A 20832-nucleotide genomic window follows, 5' to 3' on the forward strand; every position below is an offset into this window, starting at 1 on the left:
ATATATATATTTGTTTACTTGCACATCATGCGACCATTTACCAACACCAGAGAACATGCAAATGTGTTGCTAAATTATTGAAATATTAATTTGAGTAACATTTTAAGTTAAAAATTAATAAATTAATTTTACAAATATTAAAAAAATAAATGCTATGCTAGTTTATAAAAAATACTACAATAACACTGAGTCTGACTGAAATCAAACTTTTAAAGTACTGTACATGAAAACAATTCCTACATGTAAATCATAAGGCACTAGAATCCCCAATAGAATTCCCTCCAATCTGGCTGTTTAAGAATACACAGATATGTGTCAGTGTGCTTGTCGGCTCCATGCAGTTGAAGTACAATTAATTCTCTCCATTTTTCCATCCTAGATTTTTGCAATTTGCTGTCTAAAAACAGATTGTAAATGGCCTTTGACTGCACAGACCCCGTCTTTCCACTCACCAGTGAACTCTAATGGGCTTCAGTGTAGATGGCAAGCATGATTATGGTCGGTTTATGGTGGTGTTTGAGCATATTTCTGCTGATTGTTCCTCAGATCCGCCCCTGGACTCGAGTCTGGCCCGTGCTGAGACAGACCTCCCCTGGAGGCGTACGAGGTCAGCACAGGAATGCCGGGGGACTGGCACCTGGCTAAATCCTACACACGCTCACTTTTTCCACTCTCTGCTGAGACTCCACGTGGATCCTACCTACAAAAACACGGCATTCCTGTGCGTGCAATGAAACAATATTCCACAGCCACAACACAGCGTGTGCAGACATGCAATAAGACGCGTCAAACTGTCAAATGAACAGGTCAGTGAGTGTGTGAAAAATTGTTAAAGGTATATTTCACTCAACAATGAAAATTGTCACCATTTACTCCCCATCATGTTGTTCCAAATTGCTTTCTTGCTTTTGCAGAAAACAAAAGAAGATATTTTGAAGAATGTTTCAGTTGTTTTTAATCCAGTAAATGGGGTCCAGTGGCCAAAATCACAGGAAATCCTCTCAAAAAAGAACTTAAGAACAATTTTTAAAGTTTGTAAGAATGTTGAAAAATTCTTGAGAATTCTTGAAAATTCTTAAGAAGGTCTTAAATATTTTCTTAAGAATATCTTTTCCCTATTTACTAATTTGTTGGTAATGAATTTCGAATTTAGCAAAAAAGTCACATCACGTATAACCGATCACTGTTAACATTATCGATCAATGGTATCGTAATATATATGTCGCTAGTGTTATGTTGTCATGCTAAATATTTGAAACAACCAATTAAACTGATTAAACATCTTACCTTTGGGGATTTAAGACAAATTGGAGGTTATCATAACTTCAAGAAATTATTTACGATGATTTTTAAGAACAATCCCGACTTTAAGAAATAATTTACAATGATTTAGAACAACCCTGACTTTGTCATTTACAATGATTTTTAAGAACAATCTTAACTTTGTCATTTACAATGATTTTTAAGAACAATTTTAACTTTGTTATTTACGATTATTTTTATAAACAATCCTAACTTTAAAAAATATTTACATTGATTTTTAAGAACAATCTTAATGTTGTCATTTACGATGATTTTTAAGAACAATCTTAACTTTAAAAGATTATTCACGATGATTTTTATAAACAATCCTAACTTTAAAAAAATTTACATTGATTTTTAAGAACAATCTTAACTTTGTCATTTAAGATGATTTTTAAGAACAATCTTAACTTTAAAAGATTATTTGCGATGATTTTTATAAACAATCCTAACTTAAAAAATATTTACATTGATTTTTAAGAACAATCTTAACTTTGTTATTTACGATGATTTTTAATAACAATTTTAACTTTAAAAGATTATTCACGATGATTTTTATAAACAATCCTAACTTTAAAAAATATTTACGTTGATTTTTAAGAACAATCTTAACTTTGCTATTTACGATGATTTTTAAGAACAATTTTAACTTTGTCATTTACGATGATTTTTAAGAACAATCTTAACTTTAAAAGATTATTTGCAACGATTTTTATAAACAATCCTAACTTTAAAAAATATTTACGTAGATTTTTAAGAACAATCTTAACTTTGCTATTTACGATGATTTTTAAGAACAATTTTAACTTTGTCATTTACGATGATTTTTAAGAACAATCTTAACTTTAAAAGATTATTTGCGATGATTTTTATAAACAATCCTAACTTTAAAAAATATTTATGCCTTTTAAAAATATTTACGTTGATTTTTAAGAACAATCTTAACTTTGTAATTTACGATGATTTTTAAGAACAATCTTAACTTTAAAAGATTATTCACAATGATTTTTATAAACAATCCTACCTTTTAAAAATATTTACGTTGATTTTTAAGAACAATCTTAACTTTGTAATTTACGATGATTTTTAAGAACAATCTTAACTTTAAAAGATTATTCACAATGATTTTTATAAACAATCCTAACTTCAAGAAATTGATTTAAATTCAAATTCTTCTGAAGTTTTGTCTTTTGACAAACCAGTAAATTCATTAAACATCTTACATTTGGGGATTTAAGACAAGTTGAAGATCATCCTAACTTTGAAGAAATTCAAATTGTTCTTAGGTTTTGTCTTTCTTAAGAAAACAGATAAGAACTTTCTTAAGAAATGTTTTTGGGGCTACGAAATATTCCTCACTTTATTGTTATGTTAGAAAATTGGAAGACATTTTTGGTGAATCCAGCTCCAGGACTTTCGTGCTCTAAAGGGACATGAAGATAGTGTGAAATGAATTCATATGACCCAACCGCTGTAGGCCTATTGTAAGTCTTTTGAAGAGACTCTGCCACTTTGCATGATGAACAGATCATAAGTTAAGCCTTTATTCACATTAAAATCAAACCAAAACACTGATCAGCGCATGCATACTAAGACTACACTAAATATACGATCACACATACCTCAAATGTCATGTGACCTGCAAGATATTTGGTCATGTGAAATGCATGACATTTGGTCATGTGACATTCCAGAACCAATGAGGTTTAATTTAAAATTGTTGCCATTTCGGTTTAGTCTTTGTCTATGTGCATTGATCAGTTTTTTCAAAAGTGAATAGGCTTATATTTCAATCTGTTTATCACACTAAGTGATTGTGTTTTGAAAAGAAGACTTTTAGGTCCCATTGACTTTCACTGGATGGGCAAAAACAGCTGAAACATTCTTCAAAAAAAGCTTATAGTGTGTTTTGGGATTTTGGATGGACATGAGGGTGAGTAAATTCAAGGTGAACTAACCCTTTAAATATAAATGAGATTGACAAAAACTCAAGAGATCCCACGTTTGGTTGGGGTCTGTTTGAGATTGTCCCGTCTGGAAAAGCAAACCCGTGCCTCACCTCTTCGGCCTTTGGGTGTAGAGCGAAGGTCTGGCGTTCCCTTCCATCCCACAGCGTTAACAGACTCCAAGCCGAAGATTTACAGGAGCTGACGAGCGCATGGAAACTCGGCACGCTGGCCGACAACCTTCTGCCATATTTCAGTTCGCTGTAGCAAATATCGTGACAAATGTAAGCCTAGCCACTCGAGGGGCTCTCGCTTTTATAAGAGGCATAAAACATCCAGCAGGCAGGCTGCGCTTTGAGTTCGAGCCAACACTGGGCGCAGAGGGTAAACTTCCGATTTTGGGAGGTGCCGTCTCAGACTTGCACTCGTTTCCTGGATCTGAATATTACGGCAGCGCCACATGAGAGGCTCCAAAAAAAACTTTTCTTGGACTGAAAAGCCTAGGATGGCTGCACAAAGCAGTTAAGCCGAAATCAGGCGTAATTTGATAGGAGATGTGACTCTTAGCCGCTTGGCCTCGAGGGACGTCAGTGGTGTCGGGATCCAGGCGGTGCATGTGATAGAGTGCTGTGCTGATTTTTTAATTTGGCCAGGATTCCTCTGCTCCGTGCGGCTTGTTGACGGACACCTGTGTGCCGGGCTGGAGTTGACGGGACGGTTTCTGGGAGCAGGGAGCTGGTCAGGAGCGGGAGGTGGGGCCAGTGCTCGGTTCTCGAAAGCCAAACATATTGCGGTGGAACGAAAACAGGAAGATGAAGGAAACTCAGAACAGAAGAATGTAATTAGTTGATAAACTGAAGCGATGTTAAAGCAGACATGCTGGTGATTGTTTAAAACAGGGATTCACAGTCTTTTTTGTCAGCCGAACCCCTTCGACTTAAAATGTTTTCTTCAAGTTTCAATAATTTAACAACATATTGGCATGTTCTCTGGTGCTCTATTTCAATTTTTTTAGTGTTTTATTTAAAAAAAAAATTCTTCATTTTTTTTCAGCATTCATTTTCAGTTTTTAAGATTTAATTAATTATGTGGTTTTTGTCAACACTTGAACCCCAATTTGAAAACCCTGTTTTTACCGTAGTGATCAAGGGTGCAGTAGGCAATACCAATGGTTTGCAAACTGGGTTAATATGTTAAGATATTGATTAATATATGGAACACAATCATTTATAAACACATTTTTCAAAATTCTAATTTTTACCGTTTCGTTTTACATTTTGATTTTGGAATACTGGTCAGAAATCACAAGATTCATCAATTAGTTTATTTTAATGACAGCTTTCATTTAACAGAAAGAAATAAACAATCTACATATAGTTTTTTTAGAAAATTAAAGTGTTCATCTGTCCTTCCCATTTTTAAGAATAATATTTATATTTGTGTTGTATCTTTCTACGAAGCTTCTCCTCACAGACGTATTGTGAAAATATATGTCGTGTAACTGAATTGTAATTGTTTTTCGTAATTGAAATGTTTATACACATAATACTACTATAATAAATATATATATATATATATGCTGTCCTAATATGATTAGTAATATGCATTGCTTAGAACTTCATTTGGACAACTTTAAAGATGATTTTCTCAGTATTTTTATTTTTTTGCACCCTCAGATTATCTATCCTAACAAACCATACATCAATGGAAAGCTTATTTATTCAGCTTTCAGATGATGTATAAATCTCAATTTTGAAAAATTTACCCTTATGACTGGTTTTGTGGTCCAGGGTCACATATTATAGGCAATACTGTGCTTTGCATTCAGTACAGTAACAATATACAAAGGACAACGGAGGACAAATATATATTTTTGCAAACAAAAGTTGTCTTTATAATATCACACTTTCTCTCACGCAGTATAATTGGGTCTTTATCAAAAAATAAATTTTCTCCCTCACGAGGGTATCATCATATTTGGAGGTCCTCCTTGAAATAAAAAAGCTTGAAAACCCAAACAGCGCAGCTTTTTAATTTATACCAACAGGGTTGGACTATGAAATGAGTCAAAACTTCAAACCATGCATCTCAAAACCGCCCGGAAGAAGTTGAATGCCAGGGTCCGAAATGTGTGTCCAGGGACCTCGCCGGACCACGATCTGGCCCTGAAAACCACAAATGAATGTTTATTGTCTTATAAATACTTCTTTACGAGTCGCTGGAGGACATAATGGACCCTGGTAGTTACTAGACCTCTGCTGATGTTGTCCGTCGTTGCTTCTCTTTCCCTTTCAGACACCTGCACACACACACACACACTTTTCTCTCTGCCTCTGTTCTTCTTTCCGTCTGTGTCTCTGCCAACCTCACTGTGCGCCTGTGTTCTCTCGTTCCCCTCGCATGGGGCGCCTGTTTTCTCAAAGCGAGACCGCCCTCCCCTTAATACTCGCCCCCCCTCCGAGGCCTGGCAGCCAGACAAGGTCAACATGACAGGATTTCCCCCCTCCTTCCCTCTTTATCTCCCTGCGTTTCTTTGACTCCGCTCAGCTGAGCAGCAGGCTCCTCCCAAACACGAAGGGCCTTTCATCTTCTGTCTCCGTCAGAGAGAGCAAACAAGGGACAGAGCCATAGAGAGACAGGAGGAGCGTGTACCTGGAGAGCTACAAAATCTATAGAGCTTCATCTCGGTGTGGGAGGTGGAGTGATAGTTTGGAGTGCAAAACAACAAATAATGCAGCGCAGTTGTTTGTAGTCAGATGTACATTTCAGAGGCAATCAGCTACAATTAGAGGCACATTTCTATATACGCTATATCTGATGTTGCATTTATAGAATACACATAACATTTGCATAAAAGAGATATACAGTTATACAAAAAATATATAATGCAGTGATTTTATTGCACTTTTTTTATTTGGCCATTAAGCTTTCTTGAAGACATAAGACTAGTTCCGTGACCCTTCCTTCATTTTAGGACAGAAACATTTTAATAGAGTTTCTGATTTAGTGAAATAAGCAGCAAGTTGGATTAATTCCTGTCAATCACTTCAAACTGATTGATTCAATGAATCAACTTGACTTTGATTCGATTCATTTGCATTAAAACATTTTAAAAAATGTTTTACATTTTTCATAAAAATATAAGTCGCTAAATATTTGTTTAATATTTTTGTTGGTGCATATAATGAACGTTGAAAATAAAACATCTTGGTGTTCACTTATTCATGCTTTAATTATCTTTAGATGGATTTTTAGACTAGATATTTTACTTCATTTTATTTCTTAATACATACAGTAAACATGAGTAAATTAATAACACATATTGATAATAATCAAATGGCTGAAAATATCAACATATCAACATTTATTTTTGAGTGATACACTACAGTTCAAAAGTGAGATTGTTTTGATGTTTATGAAAAAATCTTTTATGCTCACCAAGGCTGCATTTATTTGACCAAAAATACAGTAAAAACAGTAATATTGTGAAATATTACAATTTTAAATAACTGTTCTCTGTTTCAGTATTTTTTTATGCAAAGCTGAATTTTCATCATCATTCCTCCAGTCTTCAGTGTCACATGATCTTCAGAAATCATTCTAATATGCTGATGATTTGCTGCTCAAGAAACATTTCTTATTATTATCAATGTTGGAAACAGTTGTGCCGCTTCATATTTTTGCGGAAACCGTGATTTTTCAGAGTTCTTTGATGAATTGAAACAGCGTTCATGTGAAATAGAAATCTTTTGTAACATTATAAATGTCTTGACTGTCACTTTTGATCATTTTAATGCCTCCTTGCTGAATAAAAGTATTAATTTCATTAAAAAAAAAAAGTTTCCAAAACAAAGCATCTTATACCACGGTACTTTCTTGTAAGGCTAAATTCCTCCTAAGTAATCAATAAAGTGTCTCTTTAGCTAATAAACTGTTGCACAAAAACAGCTGCAGTGAATGCATTGAAGCTTTTACATTGTTAATTCACACGGTTTTTCACCACAAAGCTATTAAAGGAAATACCCCTCTTGTTCATAGTAGAGTAGACTCTGACAGTGAGTTACAATTCACTGTAGAATTAACAAAAAGTACCAAAGATTCCTGGCCAACAGTCGCAGCCGTGTGCCAAAGTTACCAGAGATATGAACGAGAGCAGTGGGACAGGAGGACTGGGAAAGAGTCGTATCCTCTGATCACTATATAATGAGGCAGAACGCATGAACATTTGCTTCATCTTTCTTTCAAACTCAAGACGTGACGTACAGCTCCACAGTAACTGCAGGGAACAGCGGATCATGGAAAGAAGGCGGCAGTCTCGGACTCTCACACACATTAACAGGAATGAATTTGCCCGGACACGGAGCCAAGCCCAGACTTGAGAGAGCCTAGTTTCTCTTTCTGAAATGCTTTACCTCCCTCCCTGCCCTCTTTCTCTTTTCATACGGCAGTCTTATTCGCTTACTGTGTTCCAGTCGCGTTATTGTGGCGGTACTGGAAGATCCAGGCTGTTGGCTTTGCAAGCAAATAATAATAAAAGCCAGCTGTGCTTCCAGTTTAACTGCTGAAGCCCTTGGCCCGTTACGATCCAGCGCTAAGATCCTTCAGAAATCATTCTAATATGCTGATGATTTGCTGCTCAAGAAACATTTCTTATTATTATCAATGTTGGAAACAGTTGTGCCGCTTCATATTTTTGCGGAAACCGTGATTTTTCAGAGTTCTTTGATGAATTGAAACAGCGTTCATGTGAAATAGAAATCTTTTGTAACATTATAAATGTCTTGACTGTCACTTTTGATCATTTTAATGCCTCCTTGCTGAATAAAAGTATTAATTTCATTAAAAAAAAAAAGTTTCCAAAACAAAGCATCTTATACCAGGCTAAATTCCTCCTAAGTAATCAATAAAGTGTCTCTTTAGCTAATAAACTGTTGCACAAAAACAGCTGCAGTGAATGCATTGAAGCTTTTACATTGTTAATTCACACGTTTTTTCACCACAAAGCTATTAAAGGAAATACCCCTCTTGTTCATAGTAGAGTAGACTCTGACAGTGAGTTACAATTCACTGTAGAATTAACAAAAAGTACCAAAGATTCCTGGCCAACAGTCGCAGCCGTGTGCCAAAGTTACCAGAGATATGAACGAGAGCAGTGGGACAGGAGGACTGGGAAAGAGTCGTATCCTCTGATCACTATATAATGAGGCAGAACGCATGAACATTTGCTTCATCTTTCTTTCAAACTCAAGACGTGACGTACAGCTCCACAGTAACTGCAGGGAACAGCGGATCATGGAAAGAAGGCGGCAGTCTCGGACTCTCACACACATTGACAGGAATGAATTTGCCCGGACACGGAGCCAAGCCCAGACTTGAGAGAGCCTTGTTTCTCTTTCTGAAATGCTTTACCTCCCTCCCTGCCCTCTTTCTCTTTTCATAAAATTAAACTATATTAGATAGATAGATAGATAGATAGATAGATAGATCTAGAAAGACTTATAAACTCATTACATTTGACCTAAGAACTTCTTTTGGGGTTTTTTTCTGTCAAATTTCCTCTCATTTTGTTGCAGTGGTTGTAAGGAGAAAGTAAGTGGCTGAAAGACATAAAAGAAAACAAAGTGGAAAGTGTGTGGACGCAGAACTCCTTCTGTGTTTATTTTGGAGGGCTTGCATGCCTTTGGCGGCTCAGAGACGCAGGGACAAGTGGCGTGGACCATCCTCGGGTGTCTCGTGAAGGTGCCGAGGGGGGAGAGAGAGAGAGAGAGAGCGAGGGGTCCTTGGGCTGGGGAGGGACCGGGCTCTTCGTAGCAGGGAGGACGTGAGCGAAACGTTCCAAGAGGAAACGGTGAGGCCACGCTGTGATTAGTGGTTGCAGTTTAACTGCAGAAAAATGCACGGTCCAAGCCCAGTGAGAGAGGGTGGTTTCACTGGTTTCACTGAGCCCGTGTGACTCTGCACTCCTATCAGCCCTGACCAGAGTTTGTTTGCGCAGCTCTTTTCTGCACAAAAACAGCTGTCTTTAAAACAGCGTTTTGTGGCATTTGAAGCATTTAAACAAAACGACTTTTACAGAACTACAATAAACAGTCACATTTATGTATTTAGCAGATGCTTTTATCCAAACAGAGGAACAAAAGCCACGTGTCAAAGAGCCAACAATATTCGTAATATATAATGCCTTTATTAGACAACTTTTCATCCTACACTCTTAAAAATTAAGGTTCCGCAAAGGACTTTTCATAGTGATCCAATAGAAGAGCCATATTTGGTTCCACGAAGAACCTTTTTGTGAAAAGAACCATGTTTTTCTTACCTTTTTTCACTATAAAGAACCTTTTGTGCATTTAAAAGGTTCCATGGATGTTAAAGGTTCTTCATGGGACCATTGATGCCAAAAAAGAGCCTTTATATTTAAGAGTGTAGAAGTCTGAATCTTACTGGAATCTCTGATCGTTTCAGTGTGGAATTCTACGTTCCAGGATTCTTCCTCCGGTCTTTGTTAAATTCCCAGCCGAACTGACCTCCCCAGACCCTCCTCCCACCTTTTAGCAAATGCTAAACATTTATTCCAAGAGGATGTCAGCTGTCCCTGTCCTGAAGTAATGCAGAAGGCCGTCTGAAATTCCCATCACCGAGACCATCTCATACTCTCAATACTCTCGATTCCATTGCCGAACCCTCCTGAGGTTGTAAATCTAGCCCACGTTGGAGGATCACAGGTGTCAGTGCGAAGGCTGAATGCCCTGTATGGGTTGCAGCCTCTAAATACCTTAAGGGTTGTTTAATTGTGGCTTCACAAAAAAAACAAAGCAAATTACTTGGTACTACTAGATATTTAACAACCAACAGAGACACCCAAGAATGCACTTTTGGTGCGCAGACTAGCAATTACGAACAGAAAATGGCACAAATAAAAAGTAACAGTTCACTCAAATTTAAATTCTGCCATTATTTACTCACGTCTTTCCAAATCTGTTTTCAGAAGATGTTATCAATAGTTCTATTCATCGTAATGGTGAAAGTCCGAAAAATGCTTGTGCATTATATTTCAAGTCATAACTTTGTGTGAGGAACAGACTGAACAGATCAATTTAAGTTGAATCTGATTGACACTCAAAAATAAAGGTTCCAAAAGGTGGTTTTCACAGTGATGCCATAGAAGAACCATTTTGGGTTCATCAAAGAACCTTGTTTCCAATTATAAGGAACACTCTAAAAAATGCTGGGTTGTTTCAACCCAACTTTGGGTCAAATATGGACTAACCCAACTTTTGGGTTAAAAATTTAATGTAAAAATTTGACCCAACGGTTGGGTTTGTCCATATTTGACCCAAAGTTGGGTTGAAACAACCCAGCATTTTTTAGAGTGAACCTTTTGTGGAATGGAATGGTTCCATATATAGAGGTTCTTTATTGGCATTGATGGTTCCATGAAGAACCTTTAACATTCATGAAACCTTTCCATTCCACAGAAGGTTCTTTATAGTGGAAAAAAGTTCTTAAGATAATAAAAATGCTCTTTACACTATAAAAAAAGGTTATTTTCAAAAACATTTCACTGAAAGTTTATTTAGGGGACCCAAAATGGTTCTTCCATGGCATTGCTGCAAAAAAACACACGTTGCACATTTTGGAACCTTTATTTTTAAGAATGTGGATATAAATATTTCTTCATGGAACCATCCATGCCAATTAAACAGCTTTTTATTTTTAAGAGTGTGTGTGCACCAAGTTTGACATCAATGGTGTTTCTGGTTCTCAAGTGTCTCATTATTGACTTCCAACCTGGCATGACACTTTTTGATTGTTTCAATGAAATGTGTGACTGAAAATGAAAATTCTGTCATCATTTACCCTCATGTCATTCCAAACCTGTATGACCTGGAACACAAAGAAGATATCTGGAGTCAAAAACCCATTGGACTCTATTGACTTTTATTGTATGCACTCTTAAAAATAAAGGAACCAAAAGCAGTGTTGCCATAGAGGATCCAGCTCTTAAAAAAACCTTTCTTTCTTAGTTTGAAGAACATTTGAATTATCCGAAGAACCTTTTTCTACTATAAAGAAACTTCTGATCAATGGAAAGATTCCACGAATGTTAAGGGTTCTTTTTGGAACCATATAGATGCCAATAAAAAAACATTTATTTTTATAAGTGTGAACAAAAAAAGGCTAAAACATTTTCCAAAATATCTTATTTTCTGTTCCACGGAAGAAAGAAAAAGTAATACATGTTTGGAACAACTTGAGAATGAGTCAATCATGACAGAATTTTCTTTTTTGTGTGAACTATGCTTTTAAATATCGGTCTATTTCTCACACAAAGTTGTCTTGAGAAGGTTTTGCATATAGTGCACCAATTTTATGGAGCTTTTTTGGAGTTTTATAGACCCAGCGTTTGATCATGGAGCTGGCGTTCCACCGATTCATGGGTAAAACTCTCCCAAACATCTTCAAACGCTAACCAAACCAAGCACTCCTTTTGGTCTTTTGTCAAATGTTGTGTTTAGGCCTTGCAGCCTGCACACATAAGAACGTGTCCTAAGCCTCGCGTATTCTCTCTGTTTGGCCCCACATTTGAGTAAAGACCAGGCCGGGGCCCCTCTTTACTCACTGAGCATTAGAGAGCGTAATGGGCATGAATTCACAGAAGCGCTTCAGGGTGGGTCATATTTGGCAAACCATTCTGAGCATCGAGAGGAACAAGCAGTATATTCACAGGCCAGACCCCTCACAAAAGTACGCCAAAGCCTCGGCGTGCCAAGATCTCAGATTTCTACAACGTTCAGCTCTGCTTTAGCTTACGGAGCTTCACTTCATATGTGAGCCAGAAGCCTTTCTTTCCAGTATATCTCTGAGCACTTCGTGAAACAGGCGGTCCTATCGCAGAGCTGCCGGTTTCGCGCGCCAGCACGCACAGCTGGAGGAGAGCATACGTTGAAGTGAGGACTCAACGGCAATAATATGAGATGTTTGCACAGCGGCATAAGGCAGAAAGCTGTGCACATACACGCACTGCTTTCTGTCAGTTTAAAGGCCTGGATTTCACCAAGGAATGACATCTGGCCAGTCCGGGTCACTTTAGGCGCGTCTCAATGCAATTTCAACAGTAATTTCATCAATGCATGCATTTCTAAACAAAAAAGCACAACATGAAGAGATCAAATGTCATGCAAACCATTGGACAAACTACACCAGCTTGGGCTTCAATGAAGGCAATCACCTCTCAAATACAAACCAGGCTCAATTAATAAATCAACCCCATGCACAAGCTTTATTCAAGAGCATTTTTGTCCGAGATGCCCCTCTCGCAGTTGGTTAACTGTGTCCTGTCAGGCATCTTCTTTATCAATGGCCCCATGTGTAGCAGCCAATGAGGATGGGCTCTGTTCCAAACCACATCTCAATGTGCTCACAATTAAGCACAGGGACACTGGAATTGCCTAATTGGATGATGACTGCTTTATGTCCAGGCCTCAGCCTCTATGGACAATAACAGTAACTTTGCCAGAATGCATCATATTTGGATGCAATATTTCAGTTTTTTTCGCATGCATCCTTTCCCATATGAAGCATTTTATTTGCATCCTGCCCCATATGAAGTATTTCTAGTCTAGAATATGAAAACGACAACCAACTCATCACATAATGCTAGATTTACTAGATGCTTCCAGACATTCTGTCTGCTATTTAAGTGCATTAGTGGAAGCACCGTTTCTCATTCTTTGGAGGCACTACAGGCATCAACTCCTAAGAAATCACACAGACCGGGGGCATAAACCAAGAACACACTCTTGGAAAATAGGTCAGGGTCTTTCTGCTACCCTGAGTGACCGTGCTCAGGGGACAAAACTAAATATGCACGCTTATATTGGCACGGCAATGCACTGGAGATCAATGATGCAAGGTTACAGTGCCATCTGAGTTCATTAGACTAGCTTACCTTCTGTAAAACCTCCTGGATGTGTTATGGCCCAGCGCTGGTCTCCACCTTAAACTTTCCAAGGGGGATGTTTGCTCCAATTCCTTTGGATCGCAAAATAGGGAGTCAGTTTTTAAGGAAGGCCCGGCAGATTATTTAAAGGGACCTGTAAGACACTGTCACCAGTGGCTGAATAACCTACTGCTGTCTGAAAGCATCAGACTGTTGTCTGGACACGCATGACAGTGCTCGAGAAAGCAGAAAACTCAAGACATGCGAGGATTAAAAAAAAAAAAGGCGTCAATCCAGAGTGAATGCGACGGATTTAATAGTTTATGTCAGTTTCAGGCCATGAGGATATTCTCATGAAGAAGAAACCCGTTAAATGCATGTGTGTGAACACAGTGTCCGTACTGTTATTATCGACTCTGGAATGACTGCTTAAGAATGATGCGCTACAAAAACAAACAAAAACCGATCGGAGTGATCGTTGTCTTGGCATCAAGGTGCACGCTGGCGGCGCTGGTCCAGAGGGGTTTTTAATGGGAGGTCGTGCGCAAAAGGCGATGGAGAGGAGACGTCCCCCTTTTTCAGCTTCGTGTCCGGATGGTGTCTCCGTGTCGAGTTTGCGATTTCCTCAGGTCGTTTCCAGTCCTTGGGCCTTAATGTTGTCCTTGGAGACAGTGTGTGGTGAGGTGGGTCTCCAGCACCCCGGACGCGAGCCTGTCCGTGTCTCCTCTCCTCTCCTCGGGCGCAGCGGGCGGAGGGATCAGCCCTGACTGACTGTGACTCTGCCAGCTCAGCGCATGTGTGCTGCTCCGCCCCATCTAGCGCTGAGGAGGCCGTCCTGGGCTCCCGTCCAAACAAACTCCCCTCCCTTCCTCCCTCCAGCGCTCTCAACATTTTTATTGGCATGGTAATAAAGCTTTTTATCGCCGAAGCTTTAATAAACATTACCTCCTTAGACCCTTTCCTCAGATCTATTCATCTTGGTCTAGCATAGAGGACACTCTTACTTAATTTCTTTGAGATTATTCATACTAATATAAAATATAATATAATATTATGTTTTTTAAATTAATTAAAATCAGTACTTGCAATATGTTTCTTTATTGGTGTATTACATCATGTATAATTATGTTATAGATATGTATCATTTATATCATACATATATTTTGATCATATAAATTAATTAAACGTAATTAAATATTTTAATTATAATTATAGTTTATATTTATATATATTCATTTCTACAATTATTTAAAAAATATATAGATTTATATATTATAATGCATATAATATTACATTTGTATAATAATACTGATACTCATATTGAAAATTTTATATAAAAATGAAAATTCAAAATGCCAAAATATATATATTTAAATACAAAGTACATTGAAGAAAACAAAGTTTTCTCGTTCTGTCAGTTATTTAAATTAATTGGTTTTATTGAAGTCAAGAAATTTGATTTAATATGAATGACTCAATCTAGCTACAACAGTTCACACACACACACACACACACACACACACAAAGCAATTTTAGACTTCAGGGAGTTCCTTAAGGTAACAACTTTATGTTTGCACGGTTTACAGAGTGTGTACATCGTTTTAAGAAACACATGAAGATTGTGTTTGTGTCTGGTTTCACTTGCTGAGGTTTCATCTCGCAGGTAAATATGAGTTTTTGCTTGATTTCAGCTGAAAGCTTTTGTGGTGGCTGGTGACTGGAACTTTATTTGTAAGTAATTAGACAACGACTTGAACATTATATCATAACATAGATTTAATTTACCATACTTGTATACATTTTGTTGAGCTGATCTGTATGATGATGTTCAGTTTCCAGGCTCATTCAAGTTTGATTTTACTAAGAGTCTGATATTAGAATAGCATAACATCAGATTCTAACACACCTTTACTTTATTTTACCCTTGCTATTTTAAAATATTTACATTTCCTTCTTATCTCCTGAGCTGTAGACGTCCCCAGAATCTGTGTGTGTGTGGCAGAGCTGAACTGGGTGACCACTAGATGGCAGCTGCCCAAAGCTGCACTGATACTCAGCATGAGGACAGAAAGAAAAAATCAGTAAAATAGTATTATGTCTGTACATATGCGAATTGTCCATTTTAAGCATATATTGATGATAAATAGAGGATGCTGTTTCTGTGGAATCAGAGAAATGGACTGAAAGCAAAACTAATACGGACAAATTTATATTATTTATATTATTTATATTAGTTGAGCCTATGAGGTAGAGCTGGTAACTGATTACATGTAATCTGGATTACGTAATAAGATTCCAAAAATTAAGTACTTGTAATTAGATTAAATTACATTTTTAAATACTCATAATCAGACTACAGTTACTTTTTCATTGATTACATTAATACATGTTATTCACACAATAGCACATACATTATTTATAATTGATTGATTCTCCCTAATTCATCTTTTTCATCTTTTAAATGTTCCTTTCTAAAATAGCCTGCCACTTTGCCAGTTTTGTGGACATTCACATAAAGACCATATGTCAGGTGGCTATAATTACACAGAATATTGAGACGCCACGCAACATTTGACCACTGGATTTACAAAAATCAGAAGTGTTTTCTCAGCATTTCAACATTGCATCAACTACTGATGAATACATACATTTTTATTTGAATTATCACTCAGTGTGTTATTTAATCATGTATTACTATGTCTTTGGAAGACTTTTGTCTGTCAAACACATTAACATGCACAAATTCACGTTATTCTTTAATAACATGTAATGCACCTAATATATATTTACTTGATGCACCCCTGAGATTTTAAGGCATTAAGTTAATAATTAAGTAACACATTTGCATGTTCACGGTTCTCTTAGTTAATAGTCACATGACATGCAGTTAAACAAATCAAATATTTCATTTTTTAGTAAGTGTTTTATTTTGATGGATGTTATTTTAAAATTATTTATTTGAATTTACATTTTTATGATTATTATTCGTTTTTCATTAAACTCTCGAACCCAAGTTTGGGAAACATTGACGTAATGCTTAATGCACTTTATGTTGTTAATAACAACAAATGGAATATATTTTCTTTTTATTTGCATTTTTATATCCTTTAAGATTATCCTATATTTAAATCAATGTGATAAACAAGTCAAAGGTAATCTAAAAGTATCCTAATCAAAAAATCTAAAAGTAGTCTGATTATATTACCTAATATGTGTAATGTAACGGATTACGTTACTAACTACAGTTTTTGTCATGTAATTTGCAATCAGTAACGGATTATAATTTGTAAATAATCCACCCAGCTCTGGAGGTAGGCTAATAAAAACCTGTAACAAAAGATCTAATTCTGCAGTAATCATTATCTTAAGTATGATTATACCTCTGCATTAGCAGCAGTTTTAATGTATTAAATGTTAATTTATTGCCTTTTTTTCCCCAAATAAATAAATGGTCAAACTCAGCAAATATATATTGTTTAATATATTTATTATTATTTATATTTCTGGCATTATTTATATCATATGATGTATGTCTTTCTCCTTTATATTCATTTATTACCAACTGCTAGACTGATTTCACGGGGTTCAATGCAGATTTTATGCAGAATTATTCCCCAAAACAATCCCAACCTTATATATATATATATTGTTTTGGGGAATAATTCTGCATAAAATCTGCATTGAACCCCGTGAAATCAGTCTAGCAGTTGGTAATAAATGAATTGCTGGTAATAAATGAATTCTAGTTGTAGAATTTGTAACAGCAATACCTGTCAACCCTCCCGTTTTTCCCGGGATTCTCCCGTATTTTTAATCTTTCTATAAAGAAAATCCCACTGGTTGTATTTTATATGTTTGCTACATTCGCTTCCGGTAAAACTCCCGTAATTTGTGTGGCCCACCTCATTATACGAATAATCACGTCAACAAATTCCAAGGTTGTTGCCAGATCTTGTATGAAACGCAACTTTCTCACAGAATCGACACATACAAATTTCAACTGATTTATCCCCGCAACTTGGCAACCTACAACCCAGTGATGCTAATATCTGCGCAGGTAGTACTGCAGGAGGCTGGTAGAAATGGGAGAAGACTCAGGTGGTGCTCCGGTGAAAAAAAAACAATGTTGAGATATAGCTTACGTTTCAAAAGGCTATGGTTTAATTGATTAAAAATGAGCGCTGCAAGTTTCAAAGTCAGCTGCTGCACTGCTTTGTTTACTGCGGTTACCGGGGAAACGGCTATATTCCTGGCGAAAAGCGCCACCTGCTGGCAGAGCATGAATTTGTATTTTTCTATAAACCCTTACGCTCTTTGTTTAGTTTAGAGTAGACCAAAAACAAAAACGACCCTTATTTTTACACCGAAAACAAGCAGTTGTGAACCGGTGGATCGACAAGAAGATAATGAATTACAAAACTCTAAAGATAAAGCCTACACTAAGATTTTTATTTTTATTTAGTCATTTAGCAGACGCTTTTATCCAAAGCGACTTACAAATGAGGACAGCAGAAGCAATCTAACACTGCCAAACACACATGATTGTTTGATAATAATTGTTTAAATTAATATAATAAATTAATAATAATATAATATAATAATTGATACTTTTGACCCCGCCCCACCACGGTCTCCCGTATTTTGATACCCGGATGTTGACAGGTATGGCAATATATAATCATTATTAGAAATCTGAATAAAAACGTTTTATAAAAATATATTTTGATTGTATCATTGTATTATTATACTAAATATTATTTTACTATATTATGAAGAAAATTATGTATAATTTTTTTTAATCATATTTTATATAAAACACATTCAAAGTGGACATTAATTCCATTCAGTTCAAATGTATTTGTATAGCGCTATACAGACTGTTTCAAAGCAGCTTCACAGAAACAGTTATGCAGAACTTGTAAGAGGTGAAATATCTAAACAGTGTCATTTCCTCCATGAGCTTGTGTTCGTATATCACAGCCTCGCATGTTCGTTCTCGTCCTCGCCCTCAGCGTGTGGTTGAGTCACCGTGAAACACATTTCCGGGTTCTTCATGACCGCTCCCATTTTGTCTGTGTGTGTGATTTGTGCTTCGAGCATGCGATTAGGTGACTCCTGTTCCTCCTCCTACAACTACAACTTTAATGCACCCAAAATGGTGTTTGAGTGTCAGCCCTCTCTCTTCTCTCCTCCTCCTCCGGTTGGTGGTGGTGTTGTTGTAAAGCCCTGCCAGCCTGTCAGCTGATCCCGCATGTTTCACCCCCCAGACTAGTCAAAGATAAAGAGCCTGTTTACATTCACTAAGCAACACCACAGACCTAGAGCGATATAATCATTCATTACGAATTATATCGCGCATTGATTTTTAACGTATTCGCTTTAAAGTGAAACGCGCGCTTATTAATACAATAATCTAGACAGAAGATTTTAAGATATGCATTATGCATTGCTCTGAGCGCTGATATTTTACATATGGTAAACCGTAAATATATGATTAATGCTTTAAAAAAAAAATCTATAAATAAAAGCTAGCTTACAAAAATATAACCTGCATCATTTTAACAGATCGCGATCAATAATTCTATATTATTGCTTGAACAAAAGCAATAAATAAAAGCTAGGCTATAATATAACCCGTTTGAATGCACTGATCTTTTTAACGGATCTAGATCAATAATTTTAAATTAATGATCTTTAAAAAAAAATTTAAACTAGCCTATAAAAATAACATAATTTTAACAGATCTTGATCAATTATATTAATATGCAACACACAGATATTCATATTTTAATACACGTGCATTGATTTATATTTAGGTTCATGCTTTAAAAAAAAAGCTTACTAAATTAAATGCAATTGCACATACTTTAATTGTGCAATTATAGTATGTGCAATAACCTTATACTTATTTATCACCCTAAATCCTAGTACATCCCTACACCTTTATTTTATTTTATTCTATTCCTATTCTATCTATAGCACACCAATTTATTCTTTTTTTGTGGTTTATATTTATGCATGTGTATTTTATTCACATCTTATTTGTATTATCTGTGTGTTGTTGTTGTCTCTGTGTACTGGAAGCTTGTGACACTATAACAAATTCCTTGTATGTGCAAACATACTTGGCAATAAAGCTCTTTCTGATTCTGATTCTTCTAAATGGACACGCACGGACCATATTAGATCTAGATCAATGTTTTAAGATATGCATTATGCTTTAATTTATATTTAGGTGCATGAGTCATGAAACAACACTGTATTTAAGTGCAATATATAAAAACACTATATTTAACGCATCCAGTGCATTTAGGATCTGCACGGTATGTTAGATATTTAAATGCATCCATTCCAAGAGCCTTTCTGTCATGCAATATGAATGAAACTTGATTCGAGGAGAACACGGTCGATGTTCGGATGCTGTTGCAATACTCCTTTGTTTACATGCAAGTCCTGCTCGGCGGAAGGAGGCTTTTTGGTAGTGCAGCGCTGTGTGTGATTCCTACCAGCTGTTTCCCGCCTTGAAAGACATCCGATCAGCTGCAAACACACACATGCAGAAGGAGGGAGGGAACGAGCGCGAGCGAGCGAGCGCCACACACACTACGAGGGAACCCCATCAGCTGGAAGAGTAGAGGAGCCTTACAACTCAACGCTCATGCCCGAAATCAGCAGGACACGCACAGGACTGCTTATTTTTTTTTTTTTAAGGCAGCTTTAATTACACACAAGCAAAGTCTCTCACCCCATGCTGAAATTTGAACACTCATTTGACCATTTTATTTTCATATAAAAGAAGCTGGGTCATATTCAATGCATATGGCTGGAAACGGCTGATCTGAGCGTATCTCTGGTTCCACAGTTGGCTCTAGTTGTGATTTTGGCATTGGATCTGTTTGCTGGGTTTAGAGCCGCTTGGACACAAGTAAGCGAGCAGGGAAACCTCTCTCGCTCCCCTCACAATTGTTCCCCGTGTTTGTCCTCATGCAGCTGAGGCGCTGCTGATAAGAGAGGCTTTCCAGAGATACCCCGTGAGATGCCCAGACAGGGAGGAAGTTCAATTAGGGTTCGATTTCCTCGGCCAAAGCACGCATGTGACCGTGCGAGGCAGAGATTTCCAGGGGCTCGAATTTAGAGACAATGGGCTTGAATGAGCATTCAGGAAAGTCAATATTTTCTACTTCGCACTCTGATGCATCCGATCAGCTGCAAACACACACATGCAGAAGGAGGGAGGGAACGAGCGCGAGCGAGCGAGCGCCACACACACTACGAGGGAACCCCATCAGCTGGAAGAGTAGAGGAGCCTTACAACTCAACGCTCATGCCCGAAATCAGCAGGACACGCACAGGACTGCTTCTTAAATGAGAAAGAGACACGAAGACGCTGTTTTGTTTTTAAACCGATAAAGTACAAGAAGAATCGAGGAGCCAGAGCTGGAGAGAAGCGGGGAAGCATGGAGTATTTCATGGTACCAGCTCAGAAGGTGCCTTCCTTGCAACATTTCAGGAAAACCGAGAAAGAAGTCATAGGGGGCTTGTGCAGGTACGTGAGACCCTCTTTTAACAAATGCGCACGCATATGTTCGCGATTCTTTAATCGCGCGCCAGCAGCAGCAAGCGCTACTACTGACTGAACGTGCG

General features: G+C 37.1%; 2 protein-coding genes across 3 annotated transcripts in view; one reads left to right on the plus strand and one right to left on the minus strand.

The window, feature by feature from the left end:
• Positions 1-13273, minus strand: part of LOC107718561 (zinc finger protein GLIS2-like) — a 44952-nt gene extending 31679 nt beyond the window's left edge. For both annotated transcript variants that reach the window (XM_016525677.1, XM_016525676.1), the window contains exon 1: positions 13198-13273. The gene's annotated coding sequence lies outside the window, so the exon portion shown is untranslated. The remainder of the gene's footprint in view (positions 1-13197) is intronic.
• A 7136-nt stretch (positions 13274-20409) lies between these two features.
• The window catches only part of LOC107718566 (transcription factor AP-4-like), a 10446-nt gene continuing 10023 nt past the window's right edge, over positions 20410-20832 (plus strand). The window contains exon 1 of the mRNA XM_016525684.1: positions 20410-20734. Coding sequence (XP_016381170.1) covers positions 20646-20734 — 89 coding nt within the window. The 5' untranslated portion in view covers positions 20410-20645. The remainder of the gene's footprint in view (positions 20735-20832) is intronic.

Source organism: Sinocyclocheilus rhinocerous, unplaced genomic scaffold (genome assembly GCF_001515625.1).
Source record: "Sinocyclocheilus rhinocerous isolate Xijiao unplaced genomic scaffold, SAMN03320098_v1.1 scaffold182, whole genome shotgun sequence".
Lineage (NCBI taxonomy): Eukaryota > Metazoa > Chordata > Actinopteri > Cypriniformes > Cyprinidae > Sinocyclocheilus > Sinocyclocheilus rhinocerous.